The sequence below is a fragment of the Nomascus leucogenys genome, chromosome 18 (assembly GCF_006542625.1).
Source record: "Nomascus leucogenys isolate Asia chromosome 18, Asia_NLE_v1, whole genome shotgun sequence".
NCBI classification, from domain to species: domain Eukaryota; kingdom Metazoa; phylum Chordata; class Mammalia; order Primates; family Hylobatidae; genus Nomascus; species Nomascus leucogenys.
This window is the reverse complement of record NC_044398.1, coordinates 53860515-53879681: the sequence shown is the minus strand read 5'-3', so window position 1 is coordinate 53879681 and position 19167 is coordinate 53860515. Positions and strand designations below refer to the sequence as shown.

The 19167-nt window shown below is 38.7% G+C and overlaps 1 protein-coding gene across 4 annotated transcripts in view; it reads right to left on the bottom strand.

The window, feature by feature from the left end:
* Positions 1-19167, bottom strand: part of MPP7 (membrane palmitoylated protein 7) — a 268278-nt gene that overhangs the window by 61834 nt on the left and 187277 nt on the right. For 2 of the 4 annotated variants that reach the window (XR_004026705.1, XM_030798160.1), the window contains exons 11-14: positions 18910-18974; positions 10548-10568; positions 10434-10445; positions 9046-9087 (exon numbers count right to left, since the gene is read on the bottom strand). Coding sequence is in view for 3 of the 4 variants with exons in the window: in XM_030798160.1 (XP_030654020.1) it covers positions 9046-9087; positions 10434-10445; positions 10548-10568; positions 18910-18974 (140 nt within the window). In the remaining variant the exon portion in view is untranslated. The remainder of the gene's footprint in view (positions 1-9045; positions 9088-10433; positions 10446-10547; positions 10569-18909; positions 18975-19167) is intronic. The other 2 variants (XM_030798161.1, XM_030798162.1) reach the window with 2 other exon arrangements.

Sequence of the window (19167 nt, the reverse complement as noted above, 5' to 3'; positions counted from 1 at the left end):
TATATTTAGACATAGCTGTACTTAATTTGCATGACATTCTTTAATAAAATGATTGAATACTGAATAAATGGGAATTTTTACTGGATTTATAAAACATGCAGATAACTTGTTGAAGATCAGTGTTGCTTCAACATAGGAGGACAGACAGAAATAAGAAACAGGATTAGGAAAAAACACATAGGAGTAGATGTGGATAAATAATAACATTTGAAAGAAATAACAACAAATGGACAGTTTCATTTTTATTTAACTTTATGGCAAACCCCTCTTAACTTACATTAAGTCCCCAAACTGATCTTGTTTTAAAAGAATGTACGAAGTACTCCAGAGCAAGGACAAAAGTAGAGAAAAAGTGACTTTTCAGGAAATTATTTGTAAGAAAGTATGTTAGAAAAGAAACGCATGATAAGTGATGCTTTGTGAACTGATTAGAACAAGTTTTCTATAATGAATTAACCAGAGGAAAACAGTCTGTAAATCTGATCAATGTTACAAAAAAAATTACTCTTCATATGGATTATTTTGTACTGCAGTAGGAAAAAGGAGGATTTTTAATGCTGACGGTTCAACCATCGAGAAGCAATTATACTTTGGAAGCAAACACACTGTGCTGGAAGACCAAAAATAAACTAACTTCTATGCCATCCACCAAAGCTAAGCAAAATTTTCAAAAGTCTATAGGAAGACATGAATTTCTCCTAATAATTCATATATATGCAAGCATATACATATATAAACATATATGATTTGACAATCTTTATATACAGGCAGCCCTTGACTTGTGGAGATTCAACTTTAAATAGTGTAAATTTCTGCAATTCATGTTTACAGCATACTAGCAATTTACCTTAATGTTATTGTTACAATTTCATTTATTTTTAAGAGATAGGGTCTCGCTCTGTTACCCAGGCTGGAGTGGCATCACTGTAAGTCACTGCAGCCTTGAACTCCTGGCCTCAAGTGATCCTCTCGCCTCAGCCTCTGGAGTAGTTGGGATTACAGGTGTGAGCCACTGCACTCGGATTATTACAAAATTTTATGCAAACTACATATAACTTACATTGCCCAGTGAGCTTTTTCCTTTTAATAATGACAGCCAAACCTCTTTCATTAATAAACATGCTAAGCTCTAAGAAATGAGGTATGTTACAAGTCAGTAAGAATCATACCACATAGTGTACTTTCACATCAGTGATAGCTTATTAAATATGGTTTTAAAGTATAATTCTCATAAAAATTGGCATTTAAATCTTGGAGTGTCATAGATCTCTATTTGGATGTCAACTCAGTACGCCTCAAATGGAATCCCTGAACTTTTCCTCAGCCCAACCTACTCCTCCGCAGTCTTTCCCATCTCAGTAAATAGTAACTCCATCTTTGTAGTTACTAAATCCAAAAACCATACACCCATCCTTGGTTTGCCACTTCGTCGGGAAATCTCAGTTCTACCATGAAAATATATCCAGAATGGGACATCTTCTCACCACCTCCACAGATAATATCTGCTTCCAGCCACCATCATCGTCTGCCTGAATGACTACAAGAGCTCCCTGCTTCTGCTCTTTCTCCCTTACAATCCTTTCCCAACAGATCAGCCAGTGTGACCCTTACACATAGAAGGCAGTTCATATTACCGCTCTGCTTAGAGCCCTTCAATGATCTGGAGTATAAGAGCCAAAGGTCCTCCTCCCACAGACATTCTGTTATCTTGACAACCTCAATTCCTATCACTCTCCCCATTCACTCTGCTCAGGTCACTCTGGTCTCTTGACCCATCTTTAGGGCCTTTGCACACACTTGTGCACAATTCATCCTGTCTCAGGGCCTTTGCACATGCTGTTGGGGGGCCTTTGCACATGCTGTCAGGGGCCTGTGCACATGCATCCTGTCTCGGGGCCTTTGCACATGCCGTCAGGGGCCTGTACACATGCATCCTGTCTCGGGGCCTTTGCACATGCCGTCAGGGGCCTGTACACATGCATCCTGTCTCGGGGCCTTTGCACATGCCGTCAGGGGCCTGTACACATGCATCCTGTCTTGGGGCCTTTGCACATGCTGTCAGGGGCCTGTGTACATGCGTCGTGTCTCGGGGCCTTTGCACATGCTGTCAGGGGCCTGTGCACATGCATCCTGTCTCGGGGCCTTTGCACACGCTGCCGGGGCCTGTACACATGCATCCTGTCTCGGGACCTTTGCACATGCCGTCAGGGGCCTGTACACATGCATCCTGTCTCGGGGCCTTTGCACATGCCGTCAGGGGCCTGTACACATGCATCCTGTCTTGGGGCCTTTGCACACGCTGCGGGGCCTGTACACATGCATCCTGTCTCGGGGCCTTTGCACATGCCGTCAGGGGCCTGTACACATGCATCCTGTCTCGGGGCCTTTGCACACACTGTGCGGGGCCTGTGCACATGCATCCTGTCTCGGGCCTTTGCACACGCTGTGGGGGGCCTGTGCACATGCATCCTGTCTTGGGCCTTTGCACACGCTGCCGGGGGCCTGTACACATGCATCCTGTCTCGGGGCCTTTGCACATGCCGTCAGGGGCCTGTACACATGCATCCTGTCTCGGGCCTTTGCACATGCTGTCAGGGGCCTGTACACATGCATCCTGTCTCGGGGCCTTTGCACACACTGTGCGGGGCCTGTGCACATGCATCCTGTCTCGGGGCCTTTGCACACACTGTGCGGGGCCTGTGCACATGCATCCTGTCTCAGGGCCTTTGCACATGCTTGTACCACTACTTGGAATGCTTATTCCCAACAAGGCTCACTTCAGGTTTTTGCTCAGACATGGCTTTCTCAAGGAGGCCTTCTTTGACCACCATATTTAAATTTGAAACGCCCATTTCCCCAGCTCCCTCATCACCCCATCTCCATTTCCACCTTACTTTTCTTCTTGGCACTTATTACCACCTAACGAATTATTCAGCAATTTGTCTCCACTCCTACTCCCAACACAAAGTGCTAGAAAAGGAAGATGTTTGTTTTGATTTCTGTTGAAACTCCAGTGCCCAGAACAGCATCTAGAAAGTAAAAGGCACTCAAAAATATTGTTTTATAAAATCCAGAAATAGCATTATAAGAAAGTTATATGCTATAAATACCAGAAGAAAATGCCAACCAGAGCTAAGGTGGTTCTCTCTCAAGGGAAGCCATAGGAATGCGGAGGAAGAGGAGGAAAGGAGACTCCTGCTTTGGGTTGCTGGACTTGCAATACTATTTGACTTTTCAAACGATTTATTAAATGGAGCCATGTGAAATTGCTGGCATTGTATTGGTTTTTGACTGACAAAATAGCAATTTCATCTGCTTCAACCAAATGCGTATAGTACTTTGGAGAAAACACACAATTTTAAATTAAGTAATTTTGGTATGGGGAATACAAAAAGAAAACAAAAGACAAAAGGGAAGTGATTCACAGATTTGGATATGTGAAAAGAAAAATACCTACATGCTCTAAAATTTAGCATAGAAAAAGTTAAAACACAACCAGAAGACCAGAAGAAAATGCGGACAACAGAGAAGGGACAAATATTCATAATATAAGAAGAGCTGATCAAATTAACAGAAGACTGATGAATAACCCAACAAGAAAAGGGGGCAAAGAAATGGTTAAGAGGAAAAAACAAGTGGGAGAGGGAGGAAAACTACTAAAAAGTCCCACAATTACAATAAGTCACAGAACATTTTAACACGTTTGCTAAATACATATGTTTACCATAAAATAGTTTTGCCATTTATGTTAGCATGTTGCTTATGAGCCTTGTTTTAAAAACACATAAGATCTGCAGGCATTTTTAGGATTTGGCTTTTGGGGGAAACAGAATTCCACAAGATAATCAATTTTCTCAAGCTATTTGTAACAAAGTAACTTTTTAGCAATATATTCTTTTTTAAATGAGAGACTGATCAAACTTGCTTATTCTACAAAAGAACTAATGTCAAATCTTTGGTCATTAGTTGAAGTGCTTCCATAAAAGAAGACACTTTTATCAGCAGCACTATTCATTTATCTGTCCTATTATTTCACTGTGGAAAGATGTATTCTTTTTAAAAGTCTTTTTATATCGTATGACTCTCTTCTCAGGTATCCTCCTAGGTTTCCTCATCTTGGTGGTATCTCAAGGAACTTCCAGGTGCACAAACCTTGTGGTTGTCTCTTGCACACATTAGAATAAGTACTTAGACCAGGAGGACATAAAGAAATGCTGTGACGGTGCACATATACTAAAACACATTGGCCACATTTCTCCCTTTGCCACACTCAAGGATGGAAATGAAACTATTTTTTCTAAGACCAAGAGCTGAATGGAGTGAACAGCTGTACTCTATAATCCCAGCTACTCGGGAGGCTGAGGCAGGAGAATCACTTAAACCAGGGAGTCGGAGGTTGCAGTGAGCTGAGATCGCACCACTGCACTCTAGCCTGGCGACAGAGTGAGACTCCAACTCAAAAAAAAACAAAACAAAACAAAAAAAAAACCAAAAAAACAAAAACAAACAAACAAAAAAACCCTGTCAAAGCCAGGTAGGCAGAAAGACCTAAAGTTATCCATCTGCCAATAGGAATACATTTTGCATAACATCAGTCCTTGAAGAAACATGTTGTGTCATTTTTCTAGAAATACTCTTGGGTTACCTTTACTTCCCCATGGTTGAAAATATGGATACAAAGAAATACTTTGCTATTATAGCACAAGCACCAGTAGTACAACTGTTAGGAGAATGGTAATTGACAACCTGTCTCGGAATTGGCAAGTAATGAGGAATGGTGTAGACTGCAATGAACTGGAGTGCTCTTAGTCTCTCCATTAAGGAATCAGTTATAATGCAGCTCAGCTAATTATTATTATTTTGAGACAGAGTCTGGCTCTGTCACCCAGGCTGGAATGCACTGGCGCGATCTCAGTTCACTGCAATCTCCACCTCCTAAATTCAAGCAATCCTCCTACCTCAACCTCCTGAGTAACTTGGATTACAGGCGTGCGCCACCATGCCCAGCTAATTTTTGTATTTTCAGTACAGACGGGGTTTCATCACATTGGCCAGGCTGGTCTTGAACTCCTGACCTCAGGTGATCCACTGGCCTTGGCTTCCCAAAGCGCAAGTGCTGGGATTACAGGCATGAGCCATCGCACCCCGCCTCAGCTAATTATTAACATCGGGAAATGAAGGCCTATTTTGCACAAACCGTTTCTTCTGCCAAAGGAGCCAGAAATTTTCATATGAAATTTCTCAATTTGTAGGTCTAACAAAAAATAGGGATCTTTGTCCCAACACAGTCTGCAGAGTGTCTGCAAGCCACCAGTTTGATATGAATTATTACATGATTCATGCTATTCTCCTTCTACTTAGATGGTCCCCTATTTTCTTCTATAATTGGGTGATGTAGAATGGTCGCTTGGAAGCACAAAGCTCACCACCTTTTCCAAAGAAATAATTTTGCTGGGCCATGGCCTATCTGTATGCTTAACTTCACCTACTAGTGCCAAGTTATTTTATCTAAACCCTCCCATAGTCTTAATTCCACCAAATCTAGTCTTATTTGGACTTTTTTCTCTAATGGAATTGATCACTAAAACTGTGCTTCTAGACTATTACCTCTCACTACTAAAAGCAGAGAACTTATCAGGATACCTGTCTACAGCAGTGGGGAGAAAGTCAGAAGAGAAGTGTAGGTGAAGATAAGTTTGATGCCTGTAACAATTTCTAGGTAGTCCTGCTTTTGTTTATATTAATAACATCCCTTGGCATCTCCAAACTGGAGATTTCCTTAGAAAGTTAATCATAAGTTGATTATACTGGGGGCTGCTTAGCCAACGGTTATTTAGAGGGGTTATGGGAATAATAAGTCATAAGGAAACATAATCAAAAAGATATTTGAAAGAAAAAGTTATTTAGAAGCTTTGAATCATTTACAGTTAACCACAATTATTTCCTTTTTCAGATATTCTTTACCATTGGCTCGGTCATCTCTGCCTATAAAAATGATCATATTATCCTCTCTCCCACTGGAGCACTCCTATCCTCAACTACAAAAACTGCCTCGGACTCAACTGCAATCCTTCCTCTGCTGTCAACTCTGTCATTCCTTGACACCTTGCAATTTGGCTTCCGGTGAAAATGTTTCTCAGATGTTATCAGTGATTCCGCGTTGCCAAATTCAATGGCATTTTGTCAGAACTCATTTTCTTTACGTGCTCTAAAGAAACCCATATTTCTGATCACCCCTTGCTTTTGCACATCAATGTATAACACATCTACTGATTAAATACTCATTTTACAAAACTCCTAAATGCTAGAAGAGAGACACAGATTTAAAATCCATATTTTGTTCTTTGGACGAAATTTTATACAAAGAATAACACTGAGTGCCAAAATCTGGCAAAACTTTAATAAATGTGTAAATTACTTAACCTAAAACTTATGATCTCACATTATCCAGTACCAAACTAAATTTCCAGGCCCACCATCTACATATCATCGAACTTAAGTATGTCCAGTGCTCTTTCCATGCCATTTTCTTCTATCTTTATCCCCCACACTACCTGGAATTACGGCTAACCCTTGGTGCCCAGCTCTAATGGCCTTTCTTGTGGGACTGGGTCCCTGATTGCTTCAGGCTAAGATGATCACCACCTTCTCTGAATCACAGCATTTTATGTGACAGTCATCAGATAGTGCTTTATGCCACAGTTTTCTATAATCCCTACTGTCTTATTGACTGAGTATAGGCCCTTAAAGTTAGGGAGCAGGTACCACTCTTTCTATTTTTGAGAGAAGTAGAAGCATGCAGTGATGGCCATCCATGTCTTCACACCTCCCTGTGCCCAAGTTCTCAGGGGGTCTCCTTCCACAGTAACCCTGGCTTGGCCATGAGACTTGTTTCATCCAATGAGATATTAGCAGATCTGATGCAAGCAGAGGCTTCCTGAGCATTTACATCCTGGAGACTGTTTTCTTTTGCTGTTCTCTGGAACTCTGAGACCACTGCATGGGCTAGCTTTGCGAAAGGTGAAAGACTCCATGAAACAGAAACAAGTTCACCCACCTGAGCACCCCCAAACCAATCAGACCCCAGCCAAGACCCCAGACTGAACAGATCCACCAAGCTGACCCAGGCCAGAAGAACCACACTGCTGACCACAGTATCATGAGAATAAATGTTTACTGTTTTAAGCCATTACAGTTTCTGGTGATGTAGGGGGAGGTGTTAATGGATGTACCAGGTATCTGGCACACTGCATTATTCTGAAATGAGTAAAGAATACAATTTTAATAAAATCTCTCTCATCATCCAATTCTTACTTAGTAGATTTTCTCTAGCCTAGAAATTGAAATACTCCAAATGTCTGCAAAGGGTTTTCTAGTTTGTTTTGTAAAATGAAAAATCAAAAGGCAGCAATTGTAAAAGACACAGTACAAATATTCTGTCTCTGCAGATGGGGATGTGACTTCAGGATGCTCCATTTACCATCTTTGAGTCCTCGGGTAAATACTGTAAACTTTCTAGACCTTTGTTTCCTTTTCTTAAAATAAATACAATACCACTAACCTCACAGTATTAGAGATAATACACAGTAAATACCAAATACAGGCTCTGGTGCATTTCTTCAATAACCAGGAGATATTATCATCATACATGATTATTAATCTTAAGAGAGCTGAAGCAGCTGATCTCTACATGTGTTTCTGGTTGGGCACAGTGGCTCATGCCTATAATCTCAGCACTTTGGAAGACCAAGGCAGGTGGATCACTAGAGCGCAGGAGTTTGAGACCAGCCTGGGCAACATGGTGAAACCCCATCTCTACCAAAAATACAAAAAAATTAGCTGGCCGTGGTGGTGCAGGCCTGTAGTCCCAGCTACTTGGGAGGCTGAGGTGGGAGGATGGTTTGAGCCTCGGAGGCGGAGGTTGCAGAGAGCCGAGATCATGCCACTGCACTTCATACTGGGTGACAGAGCCAGACCCTGTCTCAAATAATAACAATAATAATAAAATAAAGCACGTCTCTACACTATTCACTCCCTCTCACTACTAAAAGCAGAGAGTTTGCCATGATGCCTGGATGTGACAAGAGTGGGAAAATTTGAAGGTAAAACGTTGGGGAAGATCATTTTAATGCCTTGAGCAATTTCTAAATATTTTCGTGTATAACAACCCTCGGCATCTCCAAACTAGAATTTTTTCCTGCCAGTACAGATTAGAAAGTTGGTCATAAGGCTTAATTATATTTGGGGCTGTTCAGTCAATGTTTACTTAGGAGGGGGTTGTGGGAATAAGAAGTCATAAAAAAGCATAAGCAGAAAGTGGCCAGTCGCGGTGGCTCACACCTGTAATCCCAGCATTTTGGGAGGCCGAGGCAGGCAGATCGCTTGAGGTCAAGAGTTTGAGACCAGCCTGGCCAACATGGCGAAACCCTGTCTCTACTAAAAATACAAAAATAAGCCAGGCGTGGTGGTGGGTGCCTGTAATCCCAGCTACTCAGGAGGCTGAGGCAGGAGAATCACTTGAACCCAGGAGGCAGAGGTTGCAGTGAGTCGAGACTATGCCACTGCACTCCAGCCTGGGCGACAGAGTGAGACTCCATCTCAAAAACAACAACAACAACAACAACAACAAATAAGCAGAAAGTTGTCGGGAAGAAAAAGGTTATTTAGAAGTGTTAATTCACAATTAACTAGGTAATTAGAAAAGTCCAGATGCCATTAATTGTGTAAAATTGCTTACTGCCAATAGGGTGCTTTTCCATCCTCTATCAAAAATTATACAATTATTTTTATCTTATATCAAAAATATAAATTAGATTAATATAAAGATAGGGCATCTGGGAACGTTTCTGGAATATAATAACCAAAGCACACTAGGAAACCCTTTGTGTCCAGCCCATTGAGCCTGTGTAACGTGAAGGTGCATGCCACCCCTACCGAATCTCAGAGCATGCGAGTGCAAATGTGCTCATTTCAGATAAAACGAGGTCATGACTTCGAGGAAAGCAACAGAAAGAAAGAGATCCTCCTCCGTGGCCAAGTGCTCACCTATATAGGTTCCACTGTTGTTATCAGCATAGTCAGCATCTTCTGGATGGAGTGTAAAAGCATACAGAACAAAAGCCAAGAAATAAAGCAGAACAGTTAGAAGGCCAGCCGCAGATGCAAAAAAAAAAAAAAAAAAAAAACCACTTAAAACAATTAAGTAAAGCACAGCATAGAACAGCCCTTGCAATGCCACTCTTAAACATAAAACAGTTTGTTTTATATTTAAGTTTAAAGTGATATTTTGAAACATCATGCAGGGTTTTATTTAATTCCCCCAACTTTCTTCAGTGGTTTCTTGATGCAGTTCCAAGAAAATTATACGAGACTTGTCTGAGAGGTTTATATATTTTCTTTCTTTCTTTTTCTTTTTTCTTTTTTTTTTTTTGAGATGGAGTCTCACTCTTTTGCCCAGGATGGAGTGCAATGGTGCGATCTCGGCTCACTGCAACCTCCGCCTCCTGAGTTCAAGCAATTCTCCTGCCTCAGCCTCCTGAGTAGCTGGGATTACAGGCGTGCGCCACAACACCCAGCTAATTTTTGTACTTTTAGTAGAGACAAGGTTTTGCCATGTTGGCCATGCTGGTCTCGAACTCCTGACCTCAGGTGATCCGCCCACCTTGACCTCCCAAAGTGCTGGGATTACAGGGATGAGCCACCGCACCCGACCTATATTTTTAAAGTTAAGAAAATGATGCCACCTGATCCCCCAAAGTACATTTATTTTTGTAAATCAGGCTCTCAGATAATAGGTAAAAATACAGCACTTATTTTGGCTCATTGGATTAGACAGAAAGGTTAAGATGAAAATCTGTCCTTTCTATTGATAAGAAGAGATTTCATTTTGGGAGTAACAGGGGAATGATATGGCTATTTCTTTTAAAGAACTGATAAAAACATTTGTAAAGTAAGCAATGTGCTAGTATTTTGAAGTCACATGAATACTAGGCTATAGATATCTTAAAAACTTTATTTAAGTAGTGGGGTACTTATTATTTTAGGCCTCTTTCTTGTGGAACTAGCAGCATAGACTGCACAGAAATCAAATAATTGAGAAGGTTCCCCTAGATCCTGCATCAAAATAAGTCTGTCAATACATTTGAATAATACTGTTTATTTCATTCACATTTAAGACTACTGACAGAATAAAAATATAATGTATTATTTCAGATTACATTCTATATTTCTGCTGCATAAAGCAAAAAAAAAAAAGTATATTTCTTTCTAAAACAAAGTCCAACCACAATTTTTGGTATTGTAACGTCAAGATGGAAGTTTGGATGTACAACAGAGTACATTTGTAAGTTGCTTGTTATATTCAATTTAGTCCTACGTATATGTGCACTAAATAAAATGACTAGACTATGCAGGGTAACTTATTATACATGTACCTTTAATTTCCTCTGAGAAGCACAAAGAAAATGAGAAAGGAAATGATTAAATGTGCAGAAAATACAATTAGAATAGGAAGATGTTGCACCCAAAGGAAAAAAAAATCCACCTACCACACTCAACTGTTTCCTCATCTTAGCAAAGCCAAAGGAAAAAAAATGTATTTTAAGTGTTTCAAAATTATCAGTCAACAAATAAATAGAATTTATGAAAGCTACATTTTAGGCTGCACTGCAGGCTTGTTTTAAAAGGAATGCATACACTTCAGTTGTCAAAACATAATCCTTACATAGCTTATTAAATAACCAAATGGGAAAAATAACCAGAACAAAAACCTTCAGCATTTTTTTCAAAATAATGTCTTTAATAAGGGGATTATATTTATTTTCATAGAGCACTTTTGTTTGTAAATCAATCATCTGTTCAACGTTTAAAAGAAGTTTCTCGATAAAAATAGTGGAAATAAGAAAGGATATTGGAAACAACAAATTTTGTCCTTAACATATCTAAATATCCTGTAAATTTAACAATAACCTGACAATTATCAATGTAATACACATACCAAATGAGTTATGCAGAATCATTTATTTTTATTCTGTCTATACTACCTGATGAAAGGTATTTTAGAAAGTAATTCTAAACAGTTCCTAAATTACTAATAGGATAGCAATTTAAAAGTTAAATATGACTTCAGAGACTCACTTTCAGTTAAGGGTGGAAAAAATACTGGCAATATTGCAGAGGCAAATCTAACTATGGGTCAAGGTACAAAGCATTTCACTACAATGACCTCAGAGCAAATAGGAGTGATCAGAACAGTTCTCCCCTCATCCATCCAAGCTACAGAATAGTGGCCAAAGAAAACACTTCCAGGAAGGTGTATGCCACTGTATTTTTATTTTTCAAATACCTATGGATCCTTAAACTATGTTGGCTTGGTTTGACCAGTATTAGCAAATATCACAAGCAAATCATTATTATTCAGGCTCGTGCTTTGAATCACCCAAGTTGTGACTTTATTTAAGCACATGTCTTAGTAACTCTGACCTGTCATGTGCATCTAAAGCAAATTGTTAGAAAACAAGAAATAAACAATATGATGTGGCTTGGGCAAACAGCTAGGCATGATGGACATCAGATGGGTCACTTTGAAATCTCAGGTACTCCATTATAAAGTGGGTTGTCAAATATAGAGTCTATTTTTTTATAGGACCAATGGGATAGATTAAATACTACACCCTTGATTAAAGACTTAGTGCCATGGAAATCAAATGATAAAAGCCATACCACAAAAACCAACAAAAAATTAAAACACCAATGCCAATCCGCAAAAAAATCTGTAATTTATATCACATATAGTATATATTTCATATTCTAATAAAATGTCGTGAATATGCTGTATAAATTTGCAAAAGAATTTTTCTCCATAAAATTTTTAAGTAGAGAGAGAGTGATACTTTTATATTACTGATATAACCACACACATATATTCAGTAGCAAGTATCATGCTTAATGAACATCCAGTAAGAGAAGAAAAGGAACAGAATTTCTTACACTTAGCAAGTTGGAACAAAGAGGAAAAAATATACAAAACGTTGATCTCAGAAGCGAGTTGGGATAGTCGCATGATTATTACTATGTGGAAGGCACCGTTCTGTGTACACTACAATACACAAACTTATTTAATTCCCCAACAATCTATGAGGCCAGTACTATAATCCCCATTTCTTTCAGATAAGAAAGAATCCTATAGTGAATTCTCATAATGTTATGTTGCTTTGGCATCCATTGTGAATCCAGGCTTAACTTTCTCATATCAGAAACAGGGCTTAGTGGCCCTTGACATAGCTTCAAGCTCTCTGCCTCCTCCCACTTCCTCAAGGCAGCCCATCCAGAAATCTGCCTTATACAACTGCCTGCTGGTGACCACCTCACTATGGGACATACAGATACAGCCTCTTTGACTCACTCCATGACCCCTACACCCCACGTGGACCGTGCAATTATGCTGCAGTGACCACCTCTCAGTCATAGTGTAACTCCACGGAACTCATGCCTGCTTTCTTTACACCCACTATTTACAACTCCCAGAAGGAAAACTTGCTTGGGTAATGCCCTGGACCCCAGTGAAGGCTTTGGTCCCCCCATCTCTCTTGCTCCCCATACACTGGTTGAGTCTGTGTCCCAGACATCTCCCCTCTTCCTGTTGGCCTGCGAGGCATACTGCTCTCCTCTCTGGGATCTGTGAGTAATATACTGCCTCTTCTATTTCATGCACCCCTGCTATTTCATGTTGCCTCCTCTGTGTCTCACCTGCCCAACACACCTGAATCTACAGTTTTTCCTGGTCAGGACATTCCTAGAGAGTGGCTGTCTTGGTAGGAATAAACTGGAAACAGGTCAGACAAGAGCCCCAAGAGTGTCTGTCAATATAATCAAGTCCTTGTGAGAGAGGACATCTGGTCACAGGTGGACACTTAGGCATTAGGCCTTCCACCAGGAGAAAGAAGTATCCCACGAAAGGCACACTGCAGACAGCCACGACCATCTCCCCTGCATCAGGGCAGGACTAGAGTTTATAGCCACTCTCTAGAGAGAGCTCAAGAACTAATTAGAAAAAAAATACAACACACTTGTCCATGTTAAAACTGGGATTTGGACCCATGCCATTTGGCTCGAGTCTGAGTTTTTAATTCAATGCTATGCTAATCATGACAAAATCATGTTTTGATTACTCTAGTCTCAGGCTAGAAATGGGCAGGAGAGAGGTCAAGGGACATAATGTTTCTTACAAGTTTCCTATCGACTTAGCATGACCTCCAACAGCCCCGCCATCACTCCCCAAAGCTTCTGTATTCCAAGGGAGGGTCTTCTGCCAGGAGTGGCCAGGGAGGGCCAGCTCCAATCTCCAGTGTTATCAAGAGTCCACCACCTGCTATCTTCAAGAACATTAGAGCAGGAGAGGAAAGTTAGAAAACTCACAAAGGGGAGGCCAAGAAGATCTCAAAAAGATGAATGTGGCTGAGCACAGTGGCTCATGCCTATAATCCCAGCACTTTGGGAGGCCACGGAAGGAGGATCACTTGAAGCCAGGAGTTTGAGATCAGCGTAAACCAAATAGTGAGATCCCATCTCTACAGAAAAATTTAAAAATTAGCTGGGGGTGGTGGTGCACGCCTGTAGTCCCAGCTACTCAGGAGGCTGAGACAAGAGGATCACTTGAGCCCAGGAGTTCAAAGCTGCAGTCAGCTATGATGGTGCCACTGCACTCAAGCCTGGGTGACAGAGTGAGAGCCTGTCTCAAAAAAAGAAAAACTTTTTTTTCAAAGAGAAAAATAAATATGCTGTCTTAAGAGAATGGACTAGAAAGGTTCTTGTGAAAAGCACGTGGTGAGTCCTGCACACTGGGCAGTAGTAAACGTCCCATTCTGCTGGATGTCACTCTGCAAGGGACATGTGTGACACTCCTGACAAGTGGAGAAACTGTGTCTATATTACTGTGCTATTATTCACATGGGCAAGGTTAAATCCCCATACTAGAAACCACTTTCCTAAATTCCCCATCCCCTACCGCAATCCCTCCTAAAAGTGTGCAGTAATCCGCAACCACAGATCAGACCCCTAAGAGTTAACCAACGCTTTCTAACCTGCATGGCATTGAGTCCCCAGGACAAAATACAAGAGACAGTAGGGCTGAGAACCCCTCCAATGCAAAGACTAGAAGCATCTACTCTGATAGTGTTTGAGAAGCAACTTCTTGGGGAATCCTAGGAGAACACAGTTCACTGAGACTGAGTGTGAGCAGTAACAGTTAGAAGGTTCTTCACCTCAACCATCTTGCAATTTAAGTGATCAGATATGAAATTTACAACTTAGTTCATCTACACCTCTTTCCACCCAAACTCTGAACTCTGGCATCTTCCAGATAGTATTAGTATTAGGGAAAAAATACGTTAGGTTTTTTTTGTTTGTTTGTGTTTTGTTTTTTTTTTGAGATGGAGTTTTACTCTTATTGCCCAGGCTGGAGTACAATGGCACAATCTCAGCTCACTGCAACCTCTGCCTCCCAGGTTCAAGCGATTCTCCTGCCTCAGCCTCCCGAGTAGCTGGGATTACAGGCATGCGCCACCATGCCTGGCTAATTTTTTTGTATTTTTAGTAGAGACAGGGTTTCACTATGTTGGTCAGGCTGGTTTCAAACTCCTGACCTTGTGATCTGCCTGCCTCGGCCTCCAAAGTGCTGTGATTACAGGCGTGAGCCACTGTGCCCGGCCAATGTTAGGTATTTTTTAAAACCCCATGTGTTTCCGTTTATACAAGACTCCACCAACATTAAGAAAATGTTTGACAATGTTTTAGACATACAAACTTCACGTAACAACATAAGCAATGTATTTGTTTCTGAATTAACTTTATGTATGAAAACAACAAATAAAATTACTTAAGAATCCAGGAAGAAGAAGCTTACTCAACTTGAAAAGCTTTATTACAATGACTTGTAGCATCCTGTGATATATTATTCCTAAGTGTTAGACCTTCCAAAATATTGGTACCGTGTGCAGTGAATTCGTTATTTTACTCAATGTTTAAATTCTTTTTCGCCTATTGTGATTATCAACTGACAAATGTTTGTCTTTGAATGAACTAAGTTACATCTTGCTTAAATGGATACCCTTTGGCTTCCGTTAAATGTTTTCTTTTTACCTGCATAATAACAATCATGACTGGTTAAAACAAATTCTACAATAAAATATTTTGTGTTTTGCTCTCTAATCTTTAAATGGTTGAAAAATTGTACATTCTTGTTTCTTTGACTGCAAGAATTTTTTAAGAGTTATTGTGTAAAACAAAAATTTTGAATTATTCAGTCAGCAATATTAGAAACTTTTAGGTTCTTATATTTTGATAACTAAAAAAAGGAAATAACACTATAAAAACTTACACTTGAATATTCTGTTGTAAAATGTATTACCTGGATAACAGCTTTTTCTTACTCCTTTCTGAAGACAATATATACTGGATTTAAATATTTAATATAAATCACATCCTACTGAAGTTAAAGTAAAATTAATTTGATGTCATTAGGAAGACAATTCTTAACTCATATTTAGATTTCAATAGAAAAGCAACAAACAATACCACAAATAAATTCATATTTCTTTCTTAAAGGTTAGGTAGTACATGCAACCAAACTATAAAAATAAGTTTTAGGCAGAAAATTAGAGTACTTTAAATTATATTGACACAAGAAATGCAAGCTGCCAAGTTTCTGTCATGCAAAAGTCCTCCTACATGCTATCTGAGACATAAGATTCACTTTTACTCATTTCCAGAACACTTAAGCTACATCTTTTAAGTAATAATCTAAAAGCTGGTCATATAAAAGAAAATCTATCAGACTTTGAGGCCTGCTTTTCTGTCTGCATTACTAATATAAATCCATTATGAACCTATCGTTAGATGATGGAGAGGGAGAGAAACAAATTTCCATTACAAATATCTTTGTTTGGTACGCAATTCTTCCAAAAAATAGGGGGAGGAGACAAGTCCTTATATCCAGCTACTTAACACTTAGAAATATTTTAGGTTTAAGGGTTCATGTTTCAGGAATTTTTTAAGAGGTAAATTTTTTTTGTTTGAAAAGCCTTTTTATTCTTCTGGGTTTGTATTAGATACACAAAGATTCTTTGGTGGAGGACATAACCAAGCAACAAAGATGAATATGACTTGCACTTACGAATTTTGCATAAGGAGGCTAGTTTTAAAGCCTAAAGAGGTTGTTATTATCCTGGCTCCTGATTTTACTTACCTTGGAGCCAAGAACTAGAGCTCTAGCACAAATATAAGTGCAAAGACGCAAAGATAATAAGATTAGGATGTGCCCTTCCTTATTTACTTCTATGTTGATATTAACTGAAACCCTATAGTTCCAGAACCATCTTCCATGAACTCTTCCTCCATGCAAACTCAAGTTATGGTGATACACTACAAATGAAACAAAGATTAAAAAAAGAGTAACACGAGCAATCACTTTGTGAAAAAAGTTAACCAGCTAATTTGATAAATGGTATTACATGACTAAATTCATTATTTCAAATCCGATATTTGCAATTTCCTCCTAGATGTTAAGTACACTTGTAAAAATTAGTGGATAAAGTTTTTATCACTGTATTTTTAAAATAAATTTATAAACATTGACATGATAGAATTATTATTCCTTTATAAATTTTACATTAAATCAGAAACTTTGTTTAAAACCCTATTCTATTAATATTCAAAATCATAAAAACAAAAGATTTTATACCAACTTGCTGTTTTTCTTCATAGCATTTTCCTATAATTCAGCAAAGGGCATGATAACGTAAGTTTCCTCTTCCAAAATCCTAAGTACCAAATATTGAAATCCAGAAAGTAGTGGATCAGATGGCCTTTACAAGTTTTAGTTATGTAAAGAATCATCATCAAAACACAGGTTAAAGTGTTTTTAAATGCCATTTAAAATGTTCAGAATCAATAAAATTATTTATGCATAACTTTTAACTTTATGTGAGACAATATTCAAGGAAATTTCCAGTAGAATTTCAATTCTTTGAGAATAAAGACATTAGCTGCCTATTTAATTGTCACAGAAATATACTGTCTCTCTGAACAAGGCCATATCTGTTATATGTTTATGATTTAATAAGGGTAATTTTGATCAGATTTATTTGAAAATAAGTAACATATATAAAAACAAATAATGCATCTCTCAGTGACTCAAACTCTAGTTTAATAAAAAAAGAGAGAGAGAAGAAAGAAAAGAGGGGAGGACCAACAAACATTTCTGAGTGGAATTCAAGAGGCAGAAGAGGCAAAAAAAAAAAAAAATTAGTCAAATGAGGACATTTCAGTAAAGATAGATGCTAGAATATTTATCAGATCCAAATATTGAAGTATTAACATATAAAAGAAATTATGCAAATCAACAGACAAAAGGACTCCGTTACAATACTTCTACATACACACACACACACACATACTCCCATACACACCTCACCTTCATATGCATCTATACAGAAACCAGTTTGAAAGAGCTATTAAAAAGCAATATATCCCTTTTGTATAGTCCTTTTAAAGAAATACATATACACTTACCAAAAATTTTTAATCAATGAAAATTTATAATAATATCAAACTGTAAATTTCTAAGTTGCCTAGGACTGAAAAAGAGTTGAGTATGGATCCAGATTTGAGTATAATTACATTTATTTCATCTTTAAGTGGCACATATCTTATCGCACATATACCAAATATATTAGAAATGTGTAAGCCTCCTATTTAAAAATCCCTTTGAGAGCAAGTCAGGCAAGGAGCCTCAAAGCTCCTTTCTGTTACTGAGTTGGCCAGTGAAAAGTCATCACGCTTAAGAACAGTGCAATATTCTCATGAAAGCTTTAAGCTTTCTGATGTCAGAAGACTTGTAGCATTCTGTGACAAGGGTTTTTTTCCTTGTGCCTAGACTTAATGCAGCAAGGACAAGCAGGCTTTTGAATCAGTGCTCCACTTTAAGCATTTGCCTGCTTGTGAGATTTATACTCGACTACAGTTTGGCTCCCTTCTAATGTGATTCCTGGGCTATATGCTTCTGCAAACTGACAGAAATCACAGGAGATGTGAAAAATGCAACAATACTAAAAACAGATGTTGGCGTAAAATTCCAGGGCCATTTATTTGGTCATTTCACTGTTTAATGTACAATTTCTATGCTGAAAACAAAGGGTTGGTTTTTTCCTCTTAAAATACCTAGAACCATGAAACATCTAGGCGAGGTGGAACAGGGAATTTACGGGATGTGGACTTGAAGAGGTGGGTGGTGGGAAATAAAGAAAAGCTGACAGAAGGTTAGGCTGAAAGAGAAAAAAAAGTACTTAAATGCACACTATGTTTTCCAGTAGTCATACAGTAGCCATCCTTTGTCTTTCTCTCAGTTTCTTTTAATCTAGTCTGGTGATAATTCCAAAGGGATAGGCTAAAGGTCAGAAGTATTATGATCTGGGGATAAGAAAGGAATTAAGAACAATTGGTCTTGAGCACAATTGCTTTTGTACCCAAGAAAATGGTAGATTTTTTTTCTCCCTAATCTTTACCAAGAAATACCTAACCCAAACCTCCTGGTTTTGAAGAAATAGGAGCTGTATTTTAGGTGACATTTAATAAAATACCTATATTTGGAAATCAAATACAGTAGTAGTAGTAGTTATTTTCTTAAAGAGTGAGTCATGGATTTATTATTAACAACCTCAACCACCCCTTTCCTCAAAAGATTCATGTTAATATTCCAAATATGAATCTCATATTTGTTTGTTCCTGAGAATTGATGATCCCAAAGTTACTGCTAGGGTAATAGGACCCTCTGTTCTGACATGAGCACCTGCTTTAATAGTCAAAAATAAACATCAGTGTTTGGTTACTCTGCATTCTTATTAACAAACTTACATGATTTCCTGTTGGAAACTTTCAGGGGCTGAACCAGTATTTCTGGTCGTCTCAAAGCCAATCTCCTGGGAGAAAGAAGGTCAACATACCTATCAATTTTCAGCACAGGTCCGAGGTGAATACAATATCAAAATATTTAGTCTTAAGAAAAAACTTAAAGGTTAGAGAAAAAAATGAATGTAATGCAATAGATTCAAATTAAGAAACAAATCGCCCACTTTCAAATTTTTGTAAATTATCTTCCCTCCCTCCAAAACC